The following is a 24,812-nucleotide window of genomic DNA, read 5'->3' as shown; positions in this document are numbered from 1 at the left end:
AATGTCTCCCTGGAGCAATCTCCTACTCATTTTTCAGGACTCGATTTAGGCCTCACCTCCTCAGTGAAGCCTTCCAGGCGTCTGAGGCTCCCAGTGCCCAGGCGGCCTCTTTATCGCCCTAGGTTGTCACAGTCGTAGCCTAGGTCCGTGTTCCCTCACCATCTCTTGAACTCACCTCCATGTTTCAAGCACCCAGTACTAGAAGCAGAATGAATGAAAGATGGCTGGGGGAGGAACACACTGAAGGCGGAGTCTGGTGACAAATTAGAGGGTGTGGCATGCGCCAATAGGAAACTCCCGGAGAGGATAACTTGGCAGAAGAGCCAATGAGGCACGTAGATATCGAGGAGGGGCTTGACCTGCAGCCAATAAACGGCGGGAATGGGGCAAAGGGCGTGCCCAATGGAGGGCGGGGCCAGAGGACAATAGAAGAGGGATTCCTCGGTAGATGAGGTGGGGGTCGTGTCGCGCGCTTTCTCAGCCTTTCAGAGTAAAAGGGTTCCGTCCTCCTGTCTCACCCCCACCTGTTTGCTGCTGTTCTCGCCGTCACTGTTCCCGTTTCGAAACATCGGCAGCCGGCAGGCCGGCCTTGGGGTGTTGGCGCCGGGGACGCACGCACTCGGATGCGCGCACGCTCAGGTGAAAGCGCGCGGATCGCGTCAATCTCTGCAGCGGTGGCGGGAGCCTGAGAACACAGCTAGGGGGTGGGGCCAAGCAGGGCACAGGGGTCAGTGTCAGCTACCAGGTCACATTCCTAGGCGGGGCGTTGTTTTGAGCCCGCCCCCTCCACGAAAGCCAATTGGTTAAAGGCTTCAGGTGGTACCCAGCCATCCGAGTCAGAGCAGGGGAGACAGATCACTGCCTCGGCACAGATGCGTGGGGATGTAGTCTGCGCACGGTGGTGGAAGCCCGGGTACTTGGGAACTGATGCTAGGATATATAGGGTGCAACCCGTATATCAGGACTGGAGCCAGGATACCTTGGGCGTGTCCCTGCCCTTGGACCCCCCCCTAATGTTCGCGGACACTTTTATTTCATCCCCTCCCCCCTCCCCAATACACACAATTCAGGCATATGGGGGACGTAGCTTTATTCTGCAATCAATTGGAAGTCAGGCACATGTGCCCAAGAGGCAGGAAGATGAAGCGGGCGTAGGTGCTGGCACAAGGCTGAAGAGTGCACGGTGACCCGGGAGGGGCGAGGGTTGTGGGCCGTCCTGCAGGGAGCTGATTGCGGCCAGGCGCTGCTCTCGGGACACGTCCCCGCGCAGGTCCAAGAGGGCGGAGACGTGATCCTCGCTATGAGGGCACCACGGAGATGAGTCAGCCCGCCCCATCCCTTCCAGGTCCCTTCTCCCTTTCCGCCCCATCTGCATACTTCACGTCGGGAAATTGTTGCCGGAGGCTTGCCACCTCGAGGCCAAGCATGGTGAGGTCGTGAAGGTTCAGCAGGTTTCGCAAGGTGAGCAGCACCGGTGCGCAATGAACGCTCTCTTCCAGGCCCTGAACACGTTGTAGTAGTTCTTGAGCCGGCCCTTGGCTCCCACCCAACCACTGAGACTTCCACCCCTCTGCTCGCCAAACAAGCTCTCACCAAATCAAGGAAAAGGTTCCGAAGCTGGGTGGCATCGTGTTGCATGCGCTCGGCTGCCTGATTCCGCTCCTCCGCACCGCGACACACTAGGCGGCGTTGCATCAGCGCAGACAGGTACTGCAGCACCACAGTACGCTCTGCCTCAGCCAGGAGCATCTGCGGGGAGGGCGATCAGGTGGGTCCAGGACGCCTTTTCCAACGGCGCTCCACCCTCACCAGTCTTTCTCCAACATACCTGGAACGCGGGATTCCGAACACGCCAGAAGTTCCTGCAGAAGCACGCTGTGCGCTCGCACACATCGTCCAGCAGCTCCGGGCTCGACAGCCAATGGCGTGAGGGCAGAGTTGCAAAGAGGGGCTGAGGGTGGGGAAACAGAGACAGGGCTGAAAGGATAATCCAGATCCAGCATTTCCCACAGAGACTCCTATACATACGCTTTATCTCCTCCTAGCCCTTGTGTGTGTGTGTGTGTGTGTGTGTGTGTGTGTGTGTGTGTGTGTGTGTTTATCCTCACCCGAGGACATTTTTTCCATTTTTTTGTTCAGATAGAGTGGGAGGGATAGAGAGGAAGAGAAAGAGAGAGAAACATCGACGTGAAAGGGACACATGGAGTAGCTGACACTCGCAAGACCAACCAGCACCAGGGACAAACTGCAACCGAGGTACATGCCCTTAGCGGGAACCGAACCCGGGTCTCTCTGGACCACAGGCCGATGCTCTAACTGCTGAGCCAAACTGGCCAGGGCTATTTCCATTTTAAGTCTCACCTGGAGCTCCAGCAACAGCGCCTCCAACACCAGTCGGCAGATCCTCCTCTGCAACTCGTCCAGCGCTGCCTCCACCGGAGCCAAGGCCCCTAAAGCCACCCCATCGGGCTGCAAGACTGACACGGAGGAGCTAGACCAACCAAAAGTATATCTTCAGGACCAAGGCCAAGGCCCTCACAGCCCTCGGTGGTCTGGTCGCTTGGACACCACCTAGTGGTGCGTGTGTGTGTCTTGTGTGTGTCTGGTCGCTTGGACGCCACCTAGTGGCGGGTGTGTGTGTGTGTGTGTGTGTGTGTGTGTGTGTGTGTGTGTGTGTTCGCGCGCGCCACCTAGTGGTGCGTGTGTGTCTGGTCTCTTGGACGTCACCTAGTGGGTGTGTGTGTGTGTGTGTGTGTGCCACCTAGTGGTGCATGTGTGTGTCTGGTCGTTTGGACGCCACCTAGTGGCGTGTGTGTGTGTGTGTGTGGCGGAAGGGGGAAAGAAAGGCGATTTCCCACACTTCTTTAGGTCTGGAATGTGGACTGAGGTGTGGAGTGGTGGGCTCAGCAAGCTATAGACACAGCCCAGTCCGACCTGTCTCTAATTCTCCGTGTGACTTTGAGCAAGTCATGTCTTTCGGTTTCTCTTTTCTCATTGGTAAGGGGAGAGAGTTCATCCCAGTCAGGAGGAAGTAAAAATCAGCAACTTGATTGTCTGCCCTCTTTGCCCCCACCCCAAAGAATATAAGACCCAAGAGGAAAGGAATATTTTTCTGTTTTGATCACAGCTGTAACCCCAGACATTATCTGGCACAGAATAGGCCTTAGAAGTAAATGTTGAATTAATGAATACATGAGACTATGTACTAGGCGCTGTAGTAGATACTTTACATCTGATGTGATTCTCAGAATGTCTCATTATTACACATATAATACTAATGAGAAAAGAGAGATTAGGTCATTGGTCCAAGATCACACAGCTAGTAATTAGCAGTACTGGGGTTGGAACCACAGGGCCATGTGACTCCAAAGTTCCTAATGGCTTAGTGAAGGCAGGGTCCATACCTAATAGGTGTTCAGTCAGGAGTTAGTAAAGATGAGGTTCTGTGGGGGCCTTCTGGTACCTGAGTGCTGATTGGTGGTTGAGGGCAGCCAGTAGGTAGGACACGTAATGAGGAGCTATTGCTTCCCCTCTGAGGTGGTCTCGGGAGAATCGGATCAGAGCATCATTGAAGCTGGAAAGGGTAGAGGTAGTTCCTGTACCTGCTGTCACTCTGGTGTCCCAACAATCTCTGACCTGAGTACCCTGGCCCCACTTCCAAGATACCTAAGGCACTGTTTGAAGGAGCCTTTTCCCATTGATGTAGCTTATTCACTCAGAGCCCCCTTTAAACCACCCCAGGAGCAGGGCTATGGGATGGGGGTGGGTCAGTGCCTTGGCAGACCTCCTCAGGAATGCTCCCAGTTCTGACAGTGCCATGCTATGCACCCGCCGCTGCAATGACTCACTGACCAGGCTGGTCACTCGAATGTTCTCTTCCAGGATCTACAGGTAGGGATGGGTAGCCATCAGCAAAGTCCTAGCCCTGCCCTCCTCCCCTTTCTTTATGAAGGCTGTCCACCTGGCTGCCACTTCCCACCCACCTGCAGCACAATGGCTGGCAATGGTGAGTGATAGAAGCCAGATGGATCTGTGTCAGGCTCTTGCTCCCGGCCCCACTCAGCTACTTCCCCATCCAGTGCCTTCTGCAGCCACTGCACCATACTTGCCTGGGGGAAGGAATGAGGGTCAGCAGAATGTAGCAGGGCAATGACCCTGCTAGAGACAAGCAGACATGTGATTACACAGCCGGTGGCAGAACTTCTCTGGACCTGGGCCCCAAATACTTACCTGGACTTTGGACACAAATGTTGCCTCCAACTGCTCAATATTCTCCAGGGTCAGGAGGGGCTCCAGCTGAGACACATCAGCCTCAGGCCCCAGTTCTAGGCTCCCCATCATTTCTGGCCTGGTGATGAGTGGCCCAGTGTCACACTGAGCTCCCAGCTTCTGATCCACCCACTTCCCATTGCCCCAAGGGCACTGACCCCAGGTACACATGCAGTGCCCACTGCAGCAAGGTGAAGGCGTCAGTGGCTCCCAGCTCAGGCCCTTCCAGGAATTGCTGCAGGCATCGACGCAGGCCACTGTGCAGGGTATGGGCCCACAGCTGGACCACCTTGTAGTGTGGTGGGCAGCAGGGTGCTATTAGTGCCTCAGCTGTGGCCAATTCAGCTGGTAGAGCCACCCGTAGAGCCTCCAGCCACTCTGCTAGGGCCCCTGGTCCAGGCAACAGAGGTGTCCCAAAGTGGACCCGCTCTAGGCCCTCCTCTAGTGCCCGAAGACAGCGCTGCCGCCAGTTCCGGGGGGGCTGCTCCAGGGAGGTTGTGCGGCCAGCCTCCACCTCTGCCACACGCACAGCAGCCACCAACAGGGCTGGGTCCTCTCGTGCCAGCTGCCCTGCAGTACCTACAGCTGCCTCCACAGCCTGGCCCAGTGCCTCAGCCAGAGGGCCCAGCCCCTCAAAGACTGGCAATTCCAGACCTCCAAGAGAGGCCCATGTCTCCTCTTGCAGCTGCTCCAGCTCCCGAAGGCTCACATATGCTTCCAAGAGCCGATGGGCATCAATCAGGATCTGTGTGTGGACCACTGCAGCTGGCACTAAGGAGGGAGCAGAGGAAATAGCCTTCAGTCTCAGACTTTCCACCTGTGCAATGGGTGCAAGATCAGATGCTGAGGCCCTGGGGCTGGGGTAATGTATAACATATTTAATGACCAGTACAGTAGACTTTTACTAGGCTATTGAATGAATTTAGTGTTATTAAAAAAAAAAAATCCAGTACAGTAGAGCATCGGCCAAACTGAAAGAACCAGGGAAGGGTCCAGCCAGTGTGGCTCAGTGGTTGAGCATTGACCCATGCACCAAGAGGTCACCGGTTTGATTCCTGGTCAGGACACATGCCCAGGTTGTGGGCCCGATCCCCAGTGGGGGGCATGTAGGAGGTGGCCAATCAATGTTCTCTCTCATTGATGTGTCTAGCTCTCTCTCCCTCTCACTTCCTTTCTCTCTCAAATCAGTAAAGGGAAAAAAAATTTATTTAAAAGAACCAGGGAAGGTCCTAGAGGCCTGGTGGGCCAAGTGTAAACCCTTGAGCTGATGGAACATAAGGAAGCCAGGAATCCTGGAGGGAAGGCAGGAAGGAACTGGAGGACATTCCAGAGGCTATTCACCCACCCCATTAGGGAAATATTTCAATTTAACAACCACAGTGGTCAGAGCCTCTTGACTAGCTGTCAGTTCTGACTCAAGACATCCCATGCTCAGGAACTCCAGAGTGAGCTAATTTGCACCCGGTTTTACATGCCATCTGAAGCCTGAGTTACTCTCTGGGAAGTCCCTGGTGTGTCCCTCCATGTAATTTCCCACTGGCTCCCCAGCCCCTTGAGTGTTTTCTGACTAACTGTTGGAGGGCTAAAGCCCAGTGCCTCTGTACACTCACCTGCTCGCAGCCGAGGCAATAGTTGAGACAAGGCCTGCAATTGTTTGTGTTGGACAACCTGTTCCCGCAGGGGCTCTAGGGTCTGTATGGCCTCTGCCATGTCCCGGAGCAATCCATGGGCCTGGCCCAGGGCCTCACGGGCTTCTTGTACGGTCTCAAGGGCCTGGGCCAGCTGCCATACACCAGACTTCACACCCTCCAGGTATGACTGCACCACTGACTGTGGAAGGAGGGGAGACAGTGAGGCCTGGCCAGCCCTGCCACCCACCCCCAGCACTCTTGCCCCCTGCCTGATGCCTACCTTGATGCGAGCTTCCAGGGAGCAGGTACGCTGCACTTCACGGCTTCGGTACTGGCCTAGCCTGGCCAGCTGCTCTGGCCGGTAGAAGATGCCTGAGGCCCACTTAAGTGCTGCACCCCGAGCCAGCTGCTCCGCCCTCTCCTGCTCTGGCCACTTGGGCCCTGGGCAGGAAAAGCCTGGGCAGCCATGTCAATTTCGCAGGGCCTGAAGGAAGTGGCTGCCGACCCTGCTCCCCTTCCTGCTCCTCAACCTGACCCCCAAGGCAGTCCACTCCTCTCGCTGTCCAATAGAACTGCTGCCAGACCTGGCAGGGAGGACCCAACCCCACCATTCCCATCTTTCTTGCCACATCCCTCCCATAGCCCACCCAGAAGGGCTCATACCAGGAGGAAGTGCAGGTTGCATTTCGTCCTTGGCTGTGGAGTCCATTTTAGTCCCTGGAGGAGCCAGAGCCAAGGTAGGAGTCCCGGCAAGGGTCTGGGTTACAACAGGCAAAGTGGATGCTCCTTTGAGCCAAAGGCTCTGTCTAGGCCTCTCCGAGAAGGAGGAGGGAGGTTCCTGCCCAGGCTCCTCAGAAAATCAGAGGGAGGTGGGTGTGATGAGGAGGCACCTGGGAAGACTCCCTTGCTGGGTTTCTCAGTTTTGCCCCTGCAGATGCAAAGTGAGGCTGAGGCACAGGCCTCCACCGGACCCCGCTCTTGATCTGAGGTGCAGAGGACAGTTTGGTATGGAACTCACCAGGTTTGACCAGGCATCCAGTTCTCCCTCCTCTGCAAACTGTGCTGGCCTTGAGGACGGCCCTCTCCCCCAGCCCTCACAGCAGAGCTGGGCACTCCCTCCACTGGCTCACAGAGCCTGGGTGGCTCTGGCTCACACTTCAACATTCAGCAGAATGCCTCTTTCCAAGGAAGCCTCTGTCCCACGTCCCTTCTCAGAAGCCCCCGTCTCCTTCCAAGGTCCCTCCCTCCCCAAGAGCAAGTACAAAAAGGAAGGAAGCTGAATCTCTGGCATTTTATTCCCAACAGGAAAGAGCATCTGCACTATGGGATGGGGTGGGGAGGCCCATTTCCTTGTGGGGAGGAGGGCATACTCCCTGTGATAAGTGAGGCTTACTCAGGACCTCTTAGTGCTCAGAACAGACATGAACTAGATGGCACAACTGTGGGGTGGAGAGTGGGGTGTGCAAATATGGATGCAGACATCACAGTATGAAAACTGTGTTGACAAGCCCTTCAGAGGAAGGTGTGTACCTCTGCAGAGGAGTGAGAGATCACAGGCTGTTGTGAAGAATGCGTATGGTGGGTGATGGCAGGAGAGGTTCAACGACTATGAAAGCAGTTTTTCTTGAGAGTTAAAGGTGGCCATGGAAGGGACTGCAAGGTAGTAATAATGTAGTGGACACTGGTGAACCACCCGAATCCACCCTTCAGGACAAAAGCACTTGTTCCCCTAGCTGCCAGAAGTGTAAGTTGCTGAGGTCTCACAGCTGAGTCTCTCAGTTATTTTGGGGGTTCAAAGGCCCAGTACCCTTGTCCAGACATAGAACATCTTGGAAGGGCCACTCCAATTTCAGAGCTCCTAGTAGGATGGGCTGAGGCCTCTATTATAACTGTGTTGCAGTTTAATTATTTTCTGTCCAATTCTGCTTATCTTACAAGTGTGAATCCTCAATAAACTTCTTACAGGCAGATCCCTGTGTTAAAGTCTGTTTCCCAGAGAACTTGACTTAAAATAAACAAATACACACACACACACATAATTGTTGTTGTTAATCCTCACCTGAGGATATTTTTCCATTGATTTTTTTTTTAATCCTCACCCGAGGACACTTTTTGATATTTTGTTCAGATAGAATAGGAGGGAGAGAGAGAGAGAGAAACATCGAGGTGAAAGGGACACATTGAGTGGTCACCACCCACACGACCAAGGCCGGGGACAAACTGCAACCGAGGTAGGTGCCCTTAGCGGGAACCAAACCCAGGTCTCTCCAGACCGCAGACCAACGCTCTAACTGCTGAGCCAAACTGGCCAGGGCTCCATTGACTTTTGGAAAAAAGTGAAAAGGAGGGAGGGAGAGTGAGAGAGAGAGAGGAAGAGAGAGAAACATTGACACAAAAGACACATTAATTTGTTGTCTCCCACACGATCCTGACTGGGGCCGGGATCAAACCTGCAACCCAGATACATGCCCTTGACTGGGAATCGAACCCTTGACCCTTCAGTCCGTGGGCCAACGCTCTAACCGCTGAGTCAAACCGGCCAGGGCAAAAATAAACAATAATAAATAACAAAAATGTGCCCTGGCCAGTTTGGCTCAGCGGTTGGGGTGTCGTCTTGCAGACCAGAGAGTCCCAGTTTCGGTTCCCGCTAGGGGCATATACCAAAAAATAAAATAAAGTTTAAAAAAATAACAAAAATGTTAAAAATAAAATGATATCAGCAAACACATAAACCTTCCTACGTGCTAGGAACTGCTCTACGTGCTTTACACATCGGTAAACATGTTTGCATTGGCTGAGAAATGGTTATAATTCCATGGCCTCTGAGCACTGCAGAGTGGAGAGGAGAAAGATGAGGCTGGGATCAGGGAAGGGGAGTGTGGTTGGAGACAAGAGGACAAGTTAGATGTAGTTAGTGCTTACTGTTTGGCAGAAAGTGAGGTACGATAATAGGACGGGTGATCCCAAGACAGTGGGGCAGTTTATAGGAGCAGGAACTGGCGAAACACATTGGGTTCATTCAGCAGCATGGACTCCTTTCCTGAGATGGGAACTGGGGCAGAGTTAGTAGAGTTGGGGCCGGTTGGCCATGAGGAAGGTTTTGGTGGCTTCTCCTTCTCTACTGCCAGGGCTGGCCACTGACATCCTGCACCTGCCTCCGCATCAAAGTACTGGAATCCCTGGGTTGTTTTCGTTCCTTTCGGCGGTTGACATTTGCCGATGGTCCCCAAAATTTTGCGGCCGTGCCCGCAGAGAAGAATTGCTCTGGGTTCCCTAGCAGAGCGCGGGGCGGAAGCGGAAGCAGTGACGCTGGCGCCGGCGGCTGGGCGGTGAGGAACGGAAGCGGAAGTGGCGGCGGCGCCGGCCTGGCCGGGCCTGGCTAAGGGGAGGCGGCGGGCGGGCGCGATGGCGGAGGCCGGGCCACAGGCGCCGCCGCCCCCGGGCACGCCAAGCCGGCACGAGAAGAGCTTGGGACTTCTCACCACCAAGTTCGTGTCGCTTCTGCAGGAGGCCAAGGACGGCGTGCTTGACCTCAAGCTGGTGCGGTCCAGGCTAAGGGACGACGGGGGGGGTGGGGGAATGTTGGAACAGGCCTGGGCAGGTAGCGGGAAACCCTGGAGAGACCCAGCGAAGCCCTTGGAAAGCAGGCCGCCATCCGTTTGCTTTCTCATAAGTGGGAGGCTGGGAGCTGTTTAATTCATTCGGCTGAGGCGATTGGGTGTTAGCTATGTGCTAGTTTCAAAGCTGCAGGTGCTGATCCTCGTGACCCTCCCTGTCTGAAAAAAAGAGTATCAGAACATCAGTTCAGTTTGTGCCAGGTCTCTTTTCGCCTTGCGGTCCTGAGCTGTTGTAATACCTGGGAGGAGGGTTAGGACTGTCCACCTCCTTTCCAGTCTACTCCACATCAAGTCTCAAGGTAGCCGAGGGTACACCTGAGAGTGGGGTTGAGCATTCTCCTCTCTGTTCTCTCTGCCAGGCAGCTGACACCCTAGCTGTGCGCCAGAAGCGGCGGATTTATGACATTACCAACGTGCTGGAAGGTATTGGGCTGATCGAGAAAAAATCTAAGAATAGCATCCAGTGGAAGTGAGTTGGGGCACCTGGGAGGGCAATGGGATCTCCTATCTAGAAGTTTTGGGGTGGAGGGTGCAGAAAAGAGCAGGGCCATGGGACCCAGAGTTTCTGGCAGCCCCCCTCAGCCCCATTCCCTGGGCTTAGGGGTGTGGGACCTGGCTGTAACACCCGGGAGATTGCGGACAAGCTGATTGAGCTCAAGGCAGAGATCGAAGAGCTGCAGCAGCGAGAGCAAGAACTGGACCAGCACAAGGTGTGGGTGCAGCAGAGCATCCGGAACGTCACAGAGGATGTGCAGAACAGCTGATATCCTCCTGGCAGTCCCTGCTCCTGGGGTGTGGGTGAAGGGCCCTCTAGTCCAGCTGGGTTTGCTCTGTTGTGTCCTGGGTTCTATTTCTCTTGAGAGGATGGTCCTGCAGCTCCTGGCCAGGTCCTAGCCTCCTGCTTCCTTCTCAGAGCCCCCCTCCCCCCCCAATCTTGGCCTATGATCCCTCCCCCTAGATTCCAGACCCCAAGACATTTTCTGAGGGCTTGAATGTTAGACCTCTGTTAAAGAGCTGGGTCTTCTCTGTGATCTGCCATTTGTCACCATAGGCAGGGAATCAGTTGTGCTCCTTAACCCCCACACTTTGGCCTACGTGACTCATGAGGACATCTGCAGATGCTTTGCTGGTGAGCAGAGCCTGAGTGGGGGGAGATGGGGGTGGGGCTGGGCTGAGCCACAGCCCTGAGCAGTAGGTTCAGTACTTAAAGAGAGTTCTATCTCTTAAGACTTGAGTTCCTGGGGCCTTCCCAAAGAGGAATCAGGCAGAGTGAGTCTGGGTTTGAGGGTCACTGGGACCCTGTGGAGGCCAACCATACAGAGGGGATACAGGAATCCTGGGCTGGGTCCCTGGGTCATTCCCCATCTACATGGTGCCTTGGGTTTGACTTCTCAGGTGTGACGAGCATAAGGGGGACAGTGTGTGTGCATGCTCATTCCTGCATGCTTGGATGCGGAGAGCAGTGATGCCCACTTCTAACCTGTAGTTAGTTTAGCTTCATTGTGGATACAGGAACTGTTTGTTCCTTCTTTATCTTTCGTCCCCCAGACTGGTCCTAAGGAAGGGATGTTGGCCTTGGCCAGAACACCCACACCTAGGGAGCAGCCCTCAACTGAGGAGTGAAATGGTCACAATCAGTAATTTTTTGCTCCACATGTTTGATTCCAGATTTTCTGGTTACTGACACCTGGGCTCTTGGAAAGAGAAAAGCTTTAATTCTCTGCCCAAGCCATGGTGGGGGATGTATAAGGCCTACTGTCTGGCCCCTCATAGACCATGATCTTCCTTGTTCCAAGGGACAGGAACCCTCATTCCCAGCTCAGATTGAGCCCCTGGGCCCTGACCCTTCCTCCTTGTTATTTTAGGAGACACCCTGCTGGCCATCCGGGCTCCATCTGGCACCAGCCTGGAGGTGCCCATCCCAGAGGTGGGTACTCAGCTCAGGCAGGCGTGGTTGGTTGAGGGTGGATGCTGGCTGTGGAGCTCGATAAGTCTTGGGTGGGGCAGGTAGGGGGAGGCCTGAGGTTTCGAGTTATCTAGGAGAACAGGCAGCCTGGGGTGGGAGAGGACACTGTGGCTCAGGGTCAGGCAGGAGCCAATTCCACCGGCCCCACACCCCCAGGGCCTCAATGGGCAGAAGAAGTACCAGATTCATTTGAAGAGTGTGAGTGGCCCCATTGAGGTGCTCCTGGTGAACAAGGAAGCATGGAGCTCACCACCTGTGGCAGTGCCTGTGCCACCACCTGAAGATCTGCTCCAGAGCCCACCTGTTGTCTCTGCTCCTCCACCTCTGCCCAAACCTGCTGTGGCCCTGCCCCAGGATGCCTCACACCCAAGCAGTCCCCAGGTGATCACCACCACTTGTGTACCTGGTGGCACCGAAGCCCAAGGAATGGCCAGTCCAGCAGCTGAGATCACAGGTGAGGCATGACAAGCATCTGGTGATGGGGTAATCTCTGGGGCCCTCTGTGTTGTGAGATGCTATACTCAGAGCTGGAAGAGACTCTGTGGGAGTTATCCTTTTCCTGGCCCCCAGCTGTCCTCCCCATGCTGTGATAAGGGAGCCTTTTTAACAGGCAATCTCTGACTGTGAAGGAGCATTAATGGTGGCAGTTTTTCCTCAGATCCACCTATGTGTCACTTGTCCTGGCAGCCCCTTTTGTTATTATTTTTTTAATCCTCACCCGAGGATATTTTTCCATTTTTTTGTACAGATAGAGTGGGAGGGAGAGAGAGGAAGGGAGAGAGAGAGAGAGAGAAACATCGACGTGAAGGGACACATCGAGTGGCTGCCACCCGCACGACCAACCAGGGCCGGGGACAAACTGCAACCGAAGTACGTGCCCTTAGCGGGAACCGAACCCGGGTCTCTCCGGACCGCAGGCCGACACTCTAACCGCTGAGCCAAACTGGCCAGGGCTTTTATTATTATTTTTTTAATCCTCACCCGAGGATATTTTTCCATTTTTTTGTACAGATAGAGTGGGAGGGAGAGAGAGGAAGGGAGAGAGAGAGAGAGAGAAACATCGACGTGAAGGGACACATCGAGTGGCCTGGCAGCCCCTTTTGAAGTGTGGTCACAGCAGCCATGTTGTCCATGAGTCTCCCTCCTGCAGGCCTCATGCCCCTGTCTCCTTCAGTGCCTCATTTCCAGGTGACCTCTTCGGGGGAGACGGGCAGTGCCTAACTCTCCTTTGGGCTGGGAGCCAGGACTGTAGTCATCCTGGCTGTGCGTTCTATTACAGCCAGCTTCAATATCCCATTTTCTGCCCCCAAATGACTGGGTTTGGGGCATGTGGTTACAGTGAGTGGTGGCCCTGGATCTGATAGCAAAGACAGTGGTGAGCTCAGCTCACTCCCGCTGGGCCCTACAGCACTGGACACCCGGCCACTGCAGTCTTCTGCCCTGCTGGACAGCAACAGTAGCAGCAGCAGCAGCAGCAGCAGCAGTAGCAGCAGCAGCAATAGCAGTTCATCTGGACCCAACCCTTCTACCTCCTTTGAGCCCATCAAGGCAGACCCCACAGGTGGTGAGTACTTGTCCCATCAGAAGTGGGGAGAACACAGCCTCAGTCAGTCCTAGGTCAGAAACAGAATTGAGACTGGAGACCCAGCTCTCCTATCTCCTCAACCAGGCCAGCACAAGGGCCAGCTCTTGCCATCAATCTTGCGTAGACTAGAGCTCTGCCAGCCTGAGTGAGGAGCTTGGCCTCCAGCTTCAGTGCTGGTGTCCCTTTGTCCCCCTTACTGGTCTGATACAGAACTCCCTGGCCCTCTCTCAAGCCCTTGGCCACCCTTGGACTCAGGTCTCAAGAAGATAAAAGCACTCTCTTGGGGAGGGGACTGTGGTTGGCATTCAGGCTCCAAAGATGGGCAGCACCTTCCCAGGAGAGGCATTGTTATCTGCCTGAAGTTCCATCTCCATCCTGTGACTTGAGTATTTGCTTTTACCAGGACTTATTCTTCTCAGCCCATAAGCACCGCTCTCTCCTCACCAAATGACACTTTGCCCTCTGTGTCCCTCTCATCTTCCCTGTCTCCTCTCTGTCTGGACTCTGAAAAAGTCATCTCCACTCCACTTCATATTTTGGTCTCCTAGTCACCCTTCTTCTGGTTGCAGCAGTCTGGACCCCTGACTGTCAGCTCTAGCGAGTTTCAAGGCTGATGTGTTCTGATGCTCTTTTGCTTCATGTTGATGTTTTTATTTTTTCTCCTTTGGCTTTAATGATGCCATCTCTTGACTCTTCTCTCACTGGCTTCCCTTCTGACCTCTCCCTGGCACTTCCTTAAACATTGACACTTCCCAGGTCTCTGTCCCATTCCACACCTATGGAGGGCTAGCCAGACACCTTGCCAAGGTCTTTTGCCTGAACTCCACACTTGTGTCCATGTGCTTTCCTCTGCACATCTAATGGGCATTTCATTCCCATGTGTTCTCAACTGAAACTTGCTTTTCCAGTTCCAGCTCCTTCGCCTTCTGCTCCCCACCTTATGTCAGCTAAGTGAGTTCTATTCCACACATCTCTTATATCTTCAACATTCAGGATTACTCCTGGCCACCTCTATTAAACAATTTTCAGCATCCTCTTTACCTCAGCTGACAAGGGTCTGTCTAAAACACAGCCTGACTGGCATTCCTGTTTACAAAAATACCTTTAATGGCTTCTTAAGGCCTGTTGGATAAAACCAGAACCCCTAAATCTAGCATATGACATCCCTGGTGATCCAGCCAACCCCAACACTCCTCTTCAGCTTCATTTTCCTCTGCATCCTCACAGTCAGACTTCTGTAGCAGGGTTGTTACCCTATAGCACTAACCCCCATTGAAGTGTCTGCCAGGTAACCCTGCTCAGATGTGTCTGAGCCTGGCACCAAAGAACTGCTCAGTAAGGATGGGGATGGACAGGACATTCTCCAGACAGGGCATTCTCCATCAGACAGGATATCCTCCATTGGTCAGGGTCCTGCATCAGACAGCGTATACATGCTGAGCCCAGAAAGGGAGGGGGTCTGCTTGCGCTTCTGTAGCATTTCTGAGTTATAAAGGCTATATTAGTCAGCTGCAATGAGCCTTTGGTCCTAGGCTCATTCACTGAGGAATTTGGATCAGCAAGGAAGACCAACAGACAATGCCGGTTTGGCTTGGGGCATGGCATTTATCTCTTTAGCTCTGTGGAGCCCCAGGGTGGGTGGTACAGGATCTGAGAAAGTTGGGAGCTAGAGTGGGGCCAAGCTGGACTGCTGTGTCCTTGAACATGGCTTTCTTGTCTTTCAGTTCTGGAACTCCCCAAAGAGCTGTCAGAAATCTTTGATCCCACACGAGGTAGGGCTGTGTTCCTCCTTGGGGCTGGGGTAAGGGACACATCTTATTGGGTCTTACAGCTGTTTTCTTTCTTTTTTTTTTAATCCTCACCCGAGGACATTTTTCCATTTTTGTTCAGATAGAGTGGGAGAGAGAGAGAGAGAGAAACATCGACATGAAAGAGACACATCGAGTGGCTGCCTCCCACACAATCCCAACCAGTGCAGGGGACAAACTGCAACCGAGGTACATGCCCTTAGCGGGAATCGAACCCAGGTCTCTATGGACCATGGGCTGACTCTCTAACCGCTGAGCCAAACTGGCCAGGGCCTTACAGCTGTTTTCTTTCCCTTCTGAGGACCTATGGTTGTGTTTGGTACACCTGGACATGGTGTAAAAGTTCCTGGTGGGGGAGGGTTCCCCTTCATGGGCTTTGCTGGGTGGAGAGGCAGGAGCCAGAATGTCATCAAGCTCTTCTTCCTTCCCCAGAGTGCATGAGCTCAGAGTTACTAGAGGAGCTGATGTCCTCAGAAGGTGGGTGGCCCAGAAAGGTAGGGGGTAAGTGGCCCAGGAAGGTGGGTAGTGGGTGTGGACAGGGGGTTAGATGGCTGTTGGGTGAGGCCTTGGCCTCAGGACTCAGCTTGGTACTCTCTACAGTGTTTGCCCCCCTTCTCCGCCTTTCACCACCCCCCGGAGACCACGATTACATCTACAACCTGGATGAAAGTGAAGGTGTCTGTGACCTCTTTGATGTGCCTGTTCTCAACCTCTGACTGATGGGGACATGCCTTGTGTGGCTGGGACACAGACTGTAACCTGAGGGCTGCTTGGGGACCTCCCCACATCTCACCCCTACACACAGCTTGAGAGCCACAGACTCCTGGCTTCCCCAACCTTCCCTCACTACTCGGTTCTGGCCACAACTCCCACTCGTGCACCAACACCTGTATTGTGCTGGGAGAGCAGGGGAAAGGGGCTCAGCTCCCTCCATGGTGGAGCCAAAATATTTCTCTCCTTTTCTGGAACCTTCCCTCACCTTGTGTCCTCCCTGAGCCCAGGCTCTGCTGCCACCCAGTGTCACTAAATGAGGACCCATATTCACTCCATAGGGCAGTTTGTCTACCCCCCTTGTCCTGTTCCTGCCAGCTCCTCCCCATCCCAGGAGGGAAGCTGGGGTGGAGCTGGGCACTTGTCAGCATCATTTCTAGCCTCCTTCACTTGACCCTACCGCTCCTCCTGGACCTCTCCTGCCCCCCTTCTGCCTGGCCCTTAGCCCTGACAACCTGTGGGTGGTGTTGGGTGGGGATGCTAACAGGAATAGAGCTAAAGCTGGGCAGGTGAGTCCCTGGGGATTGGCCCAGTCTCCTACTGCCCTATAGCCCCTCTCTTGTTTATTCATTTATCCTCATTTAGAGCCATTTACAGAGATTTAGAAAGATTTGCAGTAACGAATGGATTCCTATATAAAGATTATTTTTATACTTTTTTCAGCAAAAGGAAATTGTAATATTTGTACAGTGTCCAAGTGAATAAAGATCGTGCCTAAGGCTATCTGTGGTCTGGTTCTTTCCGGTCCCCTCCCTGGGACTGCTGGATTGGTGGTGGGACTTGGGTGGGTCCTTGCTGTAACAGGAGGTGTGGCTGGTGGAGCCTGCAGCCCGCCCTCCCTGCCCCCACCTGCCGCACCTTGGGGCGGGGCGGGGCCACTTCAGGGCGGGACAGGGGTGGTGCTGTCCTACCCCCAACCCCCTCCAACCCGGAACTAACCTCGGCTCCCTCTGGAAGGCCGCGGTACCTAGCAGGAGTGGGCACCTGGGCAGTGAGTGTGGGCCACGGGCGTCAAGCCACGGACAGAGGGACGCCCTCATTGTCCCCAGGGGCCCAACCCGGTGCACCCTCGGCAGGAGGTTGCAGGGTTTGGAAGGTACAGGCGTCCCTCTCCAGCTGGACCATGGCGCCCCCACGGGAGGTGGTGAAGATTGCTGTTCAGAAGCCTGGCGCCATCCCGCAGCTCATCCAGCTGGACCAGGTAACCCGGCCTGTCCGGCCAACATCCACCCCACTGCCCACCTCTGGATCGCTCCCTTCTTCTTGAAACAGCCCACCCTACCCCTTCCCCAGATTTCCCCCCAACTCTTCCCCACTCCTGGCCCCTTGAGTGACCTCTTCACTTGCAGGCTAAGCCCCTGGCCGCTGTGCTGAAAGAGGTGTGCGACGCGTGAGTGCAGGCCTGTCCTGTCAGGCCAGGGGAGTGGAGGAAGGGCGGGGGTTGGGGGAGGCCCTTACCTGCCTCACTGCGCCTCTTCTGCCCGCAGGTGGAGCCTAGCTCACTCTGAGCACTATGCCCTGCAGTTTGCTGATGGGCACAGGAAATACATCACTGAGAATGTGAGTTCTCTTTCCCCTTTAGTCCCTTCTAATTCCTTACCCTGATTCCTCAGACTCATCATTCTATTGGATTGTGATCTTTTATTGAGTTCCAAATCCTCCTTCATTGACAATCCCTAATGAACCTATCCTTAGAGCCCTTCTTGACTTCTCTTTTTTGTCTTCTCCAGAACCGCTCAGAGATCAAGAATGGCAGTATCCTATGCCTCAGCACTGCCCCAGTAATGTCCTTTCTGGCCCCACCCTCATTCCCTGCCTTACTGCCTTTGCCTCCTCTCTTCCTCTGTGCCCGTCCCCAGGTCTGGAGGCCCCAGTCACATTCCTGCAGTGCTCCACCTAGTGGACACCCAGGTCCCACCTCCAGTTCCCACTCCTTACCTCCACCCAACCTCCTCACCTTTGCTTTTGCTCCTGCCCCTGCCAGGACCTTGAGGCTGAGCAGCTGTTGGGTGGGCTGCAGAGTGGGAGTCGTGAAGGGCGCCGGGAAGCCCTGCAGCACCTTGTCCTGTTGGCCCCAGACATGACCTTTGCCCAGGAAGTCATCAGCCGTGATGGGCTTCAGAAGCTAGGCACCATCATTGAGGAAGGGGATGAGTGAGCATCAGGCTATGGTGGGTGGTGGACATGGTGAGGCTGGGGGCCCTGGTTTGGCCCTGCTCAGCCCCAGATGTCCTCCCAGCCTAGGAGAGGTGCTGGCCCTTGCACTGCAGGTCTTCTTGGAGCTCATGGAGCATGGCGTGGTGTCCTGGGAGACGCTCAGTATCCCCTTTGTTAGGAAGGTGGGTGGGCTTTTCTAGGGACAGCAGGTAGGGGCATTGGGGTGGTGTTAGGATTTGGCCATCCATGCTGGTCAAGTGGTGACAACCCCTACCCCTCTCACAGGTGGTATGCTATGTGAACATGAACCTGATGGACGCATCGGTGCAGCCCCTGGCTCTCAGGCTGCTGGAGAGTGTAACTTTGAGCAGCCCCGCCCTGAGCCAGCTAGTTAAGAGTGAGGTGCCACTGGATAGGCTGCTGGTGCATCTACAGGTGTAGGTGTCTGGAAGTGGGATACAGATGAGGAGAGCAGAGCCAGATCCTGGATGGCCAATTGAGTCCTCTTCTTGTCCCAGGATGAACCAGCAGCTGCAAACCAAGGCCATGGCACTGCTAACAGCCTTGCTGCAGGGGGCCAGCCCTGTTGAACGTAAGGTGGGTGTCCATCTGGTGGATGGATGAGGGGCAGGAGCTGGTGAGCACTGTGTTGCACCTTGGGCCTACAGGGTGGGTGCTCATGGTGGGGCTACATTATCTAAAACCCCTTCCCACACACCCTTAGCACATGCTTGACTACCTATGGCAAAGACAACTTCGCCAGTTCATCTATAAGGTAGGAAGCACTGGGCCAGGAATATCCCCTCCCCACTCCTCCTTTCCTAGTGAATTCACTTATACTCATGGACTGGCTGTCCTTCAGAATATCATTCATAGCGCAGCACCACTGGGTGACGAGATGGCTCACCACTTGTATGTACTGCAGTCTCTTACACTGGGGTTGCTGGAGCCACGCATGAGGATGCCACTGGACCCCTGCAGCCAGGTGGGTACCTTTGGGTGCACAGGCTGGAGGCACCTGAAGCTTGGCCTTAAATCTGTGATTGTGACCACTCCTCAAATAACTCCCAGGAGCAGCGGGAGCAGCTGCAGGCCCTGCGCCAGGCTGCCTTTGAGCCAGAAGGGGAGTCCCTCAGTGCTGGCCTGAGTGCTGACCGTCGCCGTTCCCTCTGTGCCCGGGAGTTCCGAAAATTGGGCTTCTCCGTGAGTGGACCTTACCCAGCTCCTCACCCCTGCTTCAACCCAGGCTGCTGTTGTTCCAGAGGGCTGCAGCCCTTCCTTAGCTGCCTGTCTCCCTTCTCCCAGAATAGCAACCCTGCACAGGACCTAGAGCGCGTGCCCCCCGGCCTGCTGGCCCTGGACAACATGTTCTACTTCTCCAGACATGCACCCAGTGCCTATAGCCGGGTCAGTGTTGGGGAGTAGGTAAAGCAGAACGCCTACCTACGCAGGGTCCCCGTGGGCTTAGTCATGACTCCCTGCCCATTTTTTGCTCCTACGACCCAGTTTGTTTTGGAGAACAGCAGTCGTGAGGATAAACATGAGTGCCCCTTTGCCCGGAGCAGCATCCAGCTGACTGTGCTGTTGTGTGAGCTGCTCCATGTTGGGGAGCCCTGTGAGTGGGATTGGGCACAGTGTGCCTGGGAACGGGGAACGGAAGGGCAGAGAGGGCCAGGGGCTTCGCATACTTTCTCCCTGAGCCCCTCCTGCCCCCCTGCTCCAGGCTCCGAAACAGCCCAGGACTTTTCACCCATGTTCTTCGGCCAAGACCAGAGCTTCCACGAACTCTTCTGTGTAAGCATTCAGCTGCTGAATAAGACCTGGAAGGAGATGCGGGCTACACAGGAGGACTTTGACAAGGTGGGTGGGTGGGAGCTGGGAGACCTGGGCCAGGGCAGGGGACTATGCAGGGTAAGGCCCCAGAGCTCAGACCCTGAACTGAGCTTGGGGTGGCCCTAGGTCATGCAAGTGGTCCGGGAGCAGCTGGCCCGAACACTGGCCCTGAAGCCCAGCTCCCTGGAGCTCTTCAGAACCAAGTTGAATGCACTTACCTATGGGGAGGTGCTGCGACTGCGGCAGACTGAGCGGATGCATCAGGAGGGCACACTGGCCCCTCCCATACTGTGAGTTGGTGGGGACAGATGGATCCCAGTCCTAGCCCTCACTTTCCCTGGTGCCCCACAGACTTTGTCCCAGGTCATTTTGGTCAGCAAACCTCTTCCCCCAACCCAGGGAGCTTCGGGAGAAGATGAAGCCAGAGCTCATGGGCCTAATCCGCCAGCAACGTCTGCTCCGTCTCTGCGAGGGAACACTCTTCCGCAAGATCAGCAGCCGGAGGCGCCAGGGTTGTTGAGTGGGCAGGGGGGGTAGATGTCTAGCTTGGGGTCAGGGCCCCTCTCATCACTTCTTCCCTTTTCCCCTTGTTGCCCATAGACAAGCTGTGGTTCTGCTGCCTGTCCCCCAACCACAAGGTGCTGCAGTACGGGGATGTGGAGGACAGTGCCAGTCAACCTGCCCCTGAGAGCCTCCCAGAGCAGCGTAAGGAGGGCAGGGGCAGGGATAGGATACCTGCTTCCCCAGATCACCCCATACACTGGGATGCCTGAGGCCCCAGTGGTTATCCCAGACTTCTCTCAGTCCCAGTGGCTGACATCAGGGCGCTACTGACCGGCAAGGACTGCCCCCATGTCCGTGAGAAGAGCTCAGTGAAGCAGAACAAGGTGAGGGCAGAGGGGGCCTGGGGGCTCCTTTCCACCTGCCCTGCCCTGCTCCCTGCTCAGTGCTCCCGATTCCCTTGCCTCCCCAGGACCTCTATGAGTTAGCTTTCTCAGTCAGCTATGACCACGGAGAGGAGGAGGCATACCTCAACTTCATTGCCCCCTCTAAACGGGAGGTGAGTGTCTGGGCAGACTGAGCTGAATTGGGCAGATGGGCAGGGGAAGAGACTGGCAGGTTCTCATGGAGCCGTCCCTGTCCCCAGTTCCACCTGTGGACAGATGGGCTGAGCATTCTGCTGGGCAATCCCATGAGCAGTGAGCAGACAAGGCTGGACCTGGAGCAGCTGATGACCATGGAGACCAAGCTACGCTTGTTAGAGCTGGAGAATGTGCCCATCCCTGAGCAGCCACCCCCTATACCCCCGCCCCCCACCAACTACAACTTCTGCTATGACTGCAGCATCATTGAACCTTGACACATTAGCCAAGGGCCACAGCTGCTGCCATTGTGGTGACCATGAGGGGTGAAGTATGCAGAAGTACAGATACCCAGATCAGTGGAGGCCGCAGCAGAAATAAAGTCTGCTTGGTTCTTAGTATGTGTCGAGCCAGCTGTGAACCCTGTAGGTCAAGCCTGCCTTCAAACTGAGTTTGCACATGAGATATGGGGCATCAGGCCAGGGCCACAAACTGAGGCAACTACAGCTGAGGGGCTTGTCCTTCCTCAGGATGAGTCCTCAGCCTCCCTCGGTGCTGGGCCTGCAGAGAGGGATGACCTATTTGGGGGGCACCAACGAAGAGAGTGCTAGTGCTATCAGCCAGGTGAGGGAGAAGCAGCAGGGCAGGAGGCATTGCCCTAGGTGATGTCTTCCTGGTCAACATTAACAGGGCCCTAGTCTGGGAGCCATGTTTCCAGAGGCTCCTGAGAGTCTGAACCTTGCTTGGCCTGCTGTGTGTCCTTTGCAGGACTTGGAGGCCCTCTGGTGAAAGGTAGGAAAGAAGAGATGTGAAGTTGGGCTTGCTTTGTGCTGAAGGGCAGACTTAAGATTCCAGAAGACATCCTCAAGTAGTGAGAGGATATTCTGACAAAAGGGAATTTAGTGCAGGAAGCCTGAATTCTGACTAAAACCCATTACAGGAGGGTGGGATGAGGGCCACAGGCAGGCCAGAGCCCCTGGGATCAGAACTGGCTAGGGGTATTGGGCCTAGCTGGAGGTCACGCTCAGAGGCTATGGTCATGGACCCCAAGCCTCTGAGGCAAAGAGCACACCCGCCCATGGAGACAGTCTGAAAGCTGCCCACCACCCTCTGACCTTTTCCATGCCTCTCGTACCTCTTTCCCAATGCCTCCTCAAATATCTTTTTAAACAATGTTTACCATCAACATATTACCTTGAAAAGTGATGAAATGACATCTCCTCTGGAGTATGTGCTCAGCCTCGCCTCCCCCAGTTATGCTTCTGACTCAGGCACCCAGAGACTTACTTCCCACCACAGTTGGAATAGTCTGCTGTTGAGTTCAAGGTGGAAATGGGGGTAGAGATCCCAAATGCTGTTAAGTCTCCCAATATTCCTTCTCAGTGGTCCAGTCCTTTGTGCAGGCCACTACCATCTTGACAAAAACCTCCTGACTTCTGCCTCCAGTCTTGCCCCTCCAGTTTCTCAACACCTTTCTTTCTTTTTTTTTATCCTCACCTGAGGACATTTTTGCATTTATCGTCAGACAGAATGGGAGGGAGGAAGGAAGACGGAGAGAAACATTGATGCGAGAGAGACACATTGAGTGGCTGCCACCCACACGACCCCACCCAGGGCCGGGGACAAACTGCAACCGAGGTACGTGCCCTTAGCGGGAACTGAACTCGGGACTCTGGTCCACAGGCTGCCGCTCTAACCTCTGAACCAAATCGGCCAGGGCCCAGCTACTTTCTTAAACGTGAAGCTGATCCAATCACACACACTACCCCCATCCTGTATTCTTCAGTGTCTCCCTATTGTCCAGGTGATAATGGTCATGGCACCGTGATGAGTAGAATTGAGGTGGATTGCAGACATGTGGTTTAGGCCTTCCAGTAGAGTGCCTGTGGCTTGCAGGGTTCTTGGTGCTTGGTCCATCCTGGCATCCTCCCTGTACCCTGTTGGGGCCTGGACCCCCAACCCCCAGTGCCAGCTTTGGCCTGCCATGTGCACCTCTCAGCCCCTTCTGCCTGATTGTCCCCTTCTCTCTCTTCTCATTTTTTCACTGCCTTGAGTCCTTCCTTGACCTCCCAGGCTGAGTTCATTGCTCCCTAGGTTCCTGGTCCCAGATGCCTGTGTCTCTATTTGTGTACACCCTGCACACTGGGCTGTTCCTGCCTGTTGGATGATTTGCCTCCCCAACTGCCCTGGAGGTTAGGAGAACTTCATAACCTCTGAATCCCCACATTAAGCAGGCACTCAAGCAGCCCAGCTGGCTACTACTAGAACTGATGAACAGATACATGGACAGAGTGTAGGTGGATATATGGAGGGCCAGAGAGCCAGACTCTCAGGACTGCTGTTGAGAATTCACTGGTACTGTTTAAGAGGTTGGACTAATTGACCTCTAATAACCTTCCCTAACCCAGAAATGCTTTTTGCTATCCTCTTTCTTGTCCTTTTAGTCCCCCTGAAGACAACCACATGGACTCCCGGCATCATTAATCAGTGTGTTCCTGGGGTCTGGCTGGGCCTAGTGCATACAGATGTGCCTTTGCTGTAGGACCTACCTGGGAGCTTATGCTGGGAGAGGCCTCCAGACTTTTGGAGTCTTCCACTATATGGGGAAGAAGCTGGGACCTGCTAGGGGATCCTGTGGGGCTTTGGGCCACACCTAAGGAAGTTGTCTAGTGTTTCCTTCATTGTCCCTGGGCTGGGCTGCTTCAACTGAAGTGGAGGAGGGGGATGGGCCCTTTAGTCTGAGAACTTCAGATAAGGAGGTGAAGTCTGGAATTTTTAATCTTATTTGGGTTTACAATGAAGACTGTTGCTTGCTGCTAAAGTTCAGTGTTGGTAGAGGACTGGGGGAGCTCTTCTGGACCACAGGTCAAAGCTCTAACCGCTGAGCCAAACCGGCCTGGGCATGGGGGAGCTCCTATAAGGAACAAAGTGGAGCACAGGGAGAAGTGGGCAGAGCAAGAGGCACGGGGTCTGCTCCTCCCCAGCATCAGACCCAGCCACCTGTGGGCCTGGGGCTTCCGGACCCAGGCCTGGTCAGGAGAGCAGGGGCTGGCATTTCCAGGGGCCTGCGGCAGTCACGTAGCTAAAAGCCCTGTTGGACTGTGGGGCAGGCTGGGTAGGAAACACACAGGGCTGCCCTGGATTAGTCCACCTCCAGTCCTAGCAAAGGTACTTATAGCTTGGGGAAGGGGCTCTGGGGTATGTAGCAGAGGGAAACAGGAGGCAATGAGTCGAACTCCAGGTCAAAAAGCCAGGGCTAGGGACTATGGAGGCTGAGCTACAGGGCTGCTTACTGACCTGGCCTCAGAGCGTTAGGGTCAGGTCAGCCCCTCCCACGAAGCGGGACTGGATGCAGGTCACCTGGGGCAGTTGGACTTGGAATCGCCTGACAGCAGCCATGCTAATACCAGGGCACATAGCAACATCTAACATCTGGATCTGCTTGCACGCCTGCCCAATGGTATCCAGTGTTCTGCAGGGAGGACAAAGTGTGAGTGCCTGACTTGATGTGGGGCCCCAGCCCAGCCCAGCCCAGCCCAGCCCAGCCCCTGCACTGTGGCATCATTGGACACACTCACTGCTCTGTGAGCTGACTGCAGCTGGACAGGTTGAGGTGCTGCAGCCTTGGCCAGGAGCTGGCTGCCTGGGCCCAGCCCTCATCACTGAGGAGGCTGCAGTGACTCAGTGCCAAGCGCTCCAGGCTAGGGCAGCCCCTGGCCACAGCCACCAAGCCCTTGTCTGTGAGTGCTGGCAACAGGCTCAGTGACAGCTGCCTCAGCTGGGGAAACTGGAGCACCTGCAAGGATGGGGGTGTGGGGATGGAGTATAGTATGGCACAGGGCCAGGGCTCTTCTAGGTTCTTCCACCCCAGCCAAAGGAGAGGCCATAGGCAACAGAAGCCAGTGAGAAAGGAATTTTTTCCAAGCAAAATGTGGGTCGGCTCAGACCCCTGACTCAAGCCCCAGGATCTTCAGCCTATCCACACCACCAGTCCCACACCTTTGCCAAGCTGGTATCAGTCAGCTTGCTGCAGGCTGTGAGGTCCAACTCCTGCAGGGCCTGCAGCATGAGCAGGGAGGGGCCCTGTGGCTGG

General features: G+C 55.0%; 3 protein-coding genes across 16 annotated transcripts; 1 reads left to right on the top strand and 2 right to left on the bottom strand.

The window, feature by feature from the left end:
• Positions 1–1,111: 1,111 nt before the first annotated feature.
• EXOC3L1 (exocyst complex component 3 like 1) lies at positions 1,112–6,609 on the bottom strand. The gene is made up of 13 exons (XM_036275850.1): positions 6,564–6,609; positions 6,181–6,341; positions 5,880–6,099; positions 4,428–5,040; positions 4,231–4,348; positions 3,984–4,109; positions 3,785–3,885; positions 3,464–3,574; positions 2,362–2,491; positions 1,829–1,951; positions 1,594–1,749; positions 1,378–1,502; positions 1,112–1,298 (listed from the first exon to the last, which is right to left on the bottom strand). Exons 1-13 carry the CDS (start codon positions 6,607–6,609, stop codon positions 1,112–1,114), a joined length of 2,217 nt encoding a protein of 738 aa, XP_036131743.1.
• A 2,629-nt stretch (positions 6,610–9,238) lies between these two features.
• E2F4 (E2F transcription factor 4) lies at positions 9,239–22,081 on the top strand. Of its 14 annotated transcripts, none has more exons than XM_036274162.1 (30): positions 9,306–9,440; positions 9,877–9,986; positions 10,119–10,280; positions 10,603–10,646; positions 11,383–11,444; positions 11,640–11,937; positions 12,823–13,047; positions 14,793–14,840; positions 15,309–15,377; positions 15,477–15,551; positions 16,697–16,848; positions 16,997–17,037; positions 17,135–17,207; positions 17,378–17,428; positions 17,632–17,801; positions 17,887–17,986; positions 18,090–18,241; positions 18,323–18,401; positions 18,529–18,579; positions 18,730–18,789; positions 18,876–19,007; positions 19,110–19,211; positions 19,311–19,419; positions 19,528–19,664; positions 19,764–19,927; positions 20,037–20,149; positions 20,238–20,342; positions 20,442–20,524; positions 20,611–20,697; positions 20,785–21,886. In XM_036274162.1, the coding sequence occupies exons 1-30, from the start codon at positions 9,306–9,308 to the stop codon at positions 20,995–20,997; spliced, it is 3,402 nt and encodes a 1,133-aa protein (XP_036130055.1). In that variant the 3' UTR covers positions 20,998–21,886. The 14 variants fall into 14 exon arrangements, with proteins under 14 accessions (XP_036130063.1, XP_036130055.1, XP_036130052.1 ...); XM_036274159.1 differs by having other exon boundaries at positions 18,667–18,789; XM_036274160.1 differs by lacking the exon at positions 17,378–17,428 and having other exon boundaries at positions 18,667–18,789.
• A 1,941-nt stretch (positions 22,082–24,022) lies between these two features.
• Positions 24,023–24,787, bottom strand: LRRC29 (leucine rich repeat containing 29). The gene is made up of 3 exons (XM_036276064.1): positions 24,719–24,787; positions 24,298–24,515; positions 24,023–24,191 (listed from the first exon to the last, which is right to left on the bottom strand). Exons 1-3 carry the CDS (start codon positions 24,785–24,787, stop codon positions 24,023–24,025), a joined length of 456 nt encoding a protein of 151 aa, XP_036131957.1.
• Between the last annotated feature and the right edge of the window lie 25 nt (positions 24,788–24,812).

Source organism: Molossus molossus, unplaced genomic scaffold (assembly GCF_014108415.1).
Source record: "Molossus molossus isolate mMolMol1 unplaced genomic scaffold, mMolMol1.p scaffold_m16_p_21, whole genome shotgun sequence".
NCBI classification, from domain to species: Eukaryota; Metazoa; Chordata; class Mammalia; order Chiroptera; family Molossidae; genus Molossus; species Molossus molossus.
This window is presented reverse-complemented; position numbering and strand designations above follow the sequence as displayed.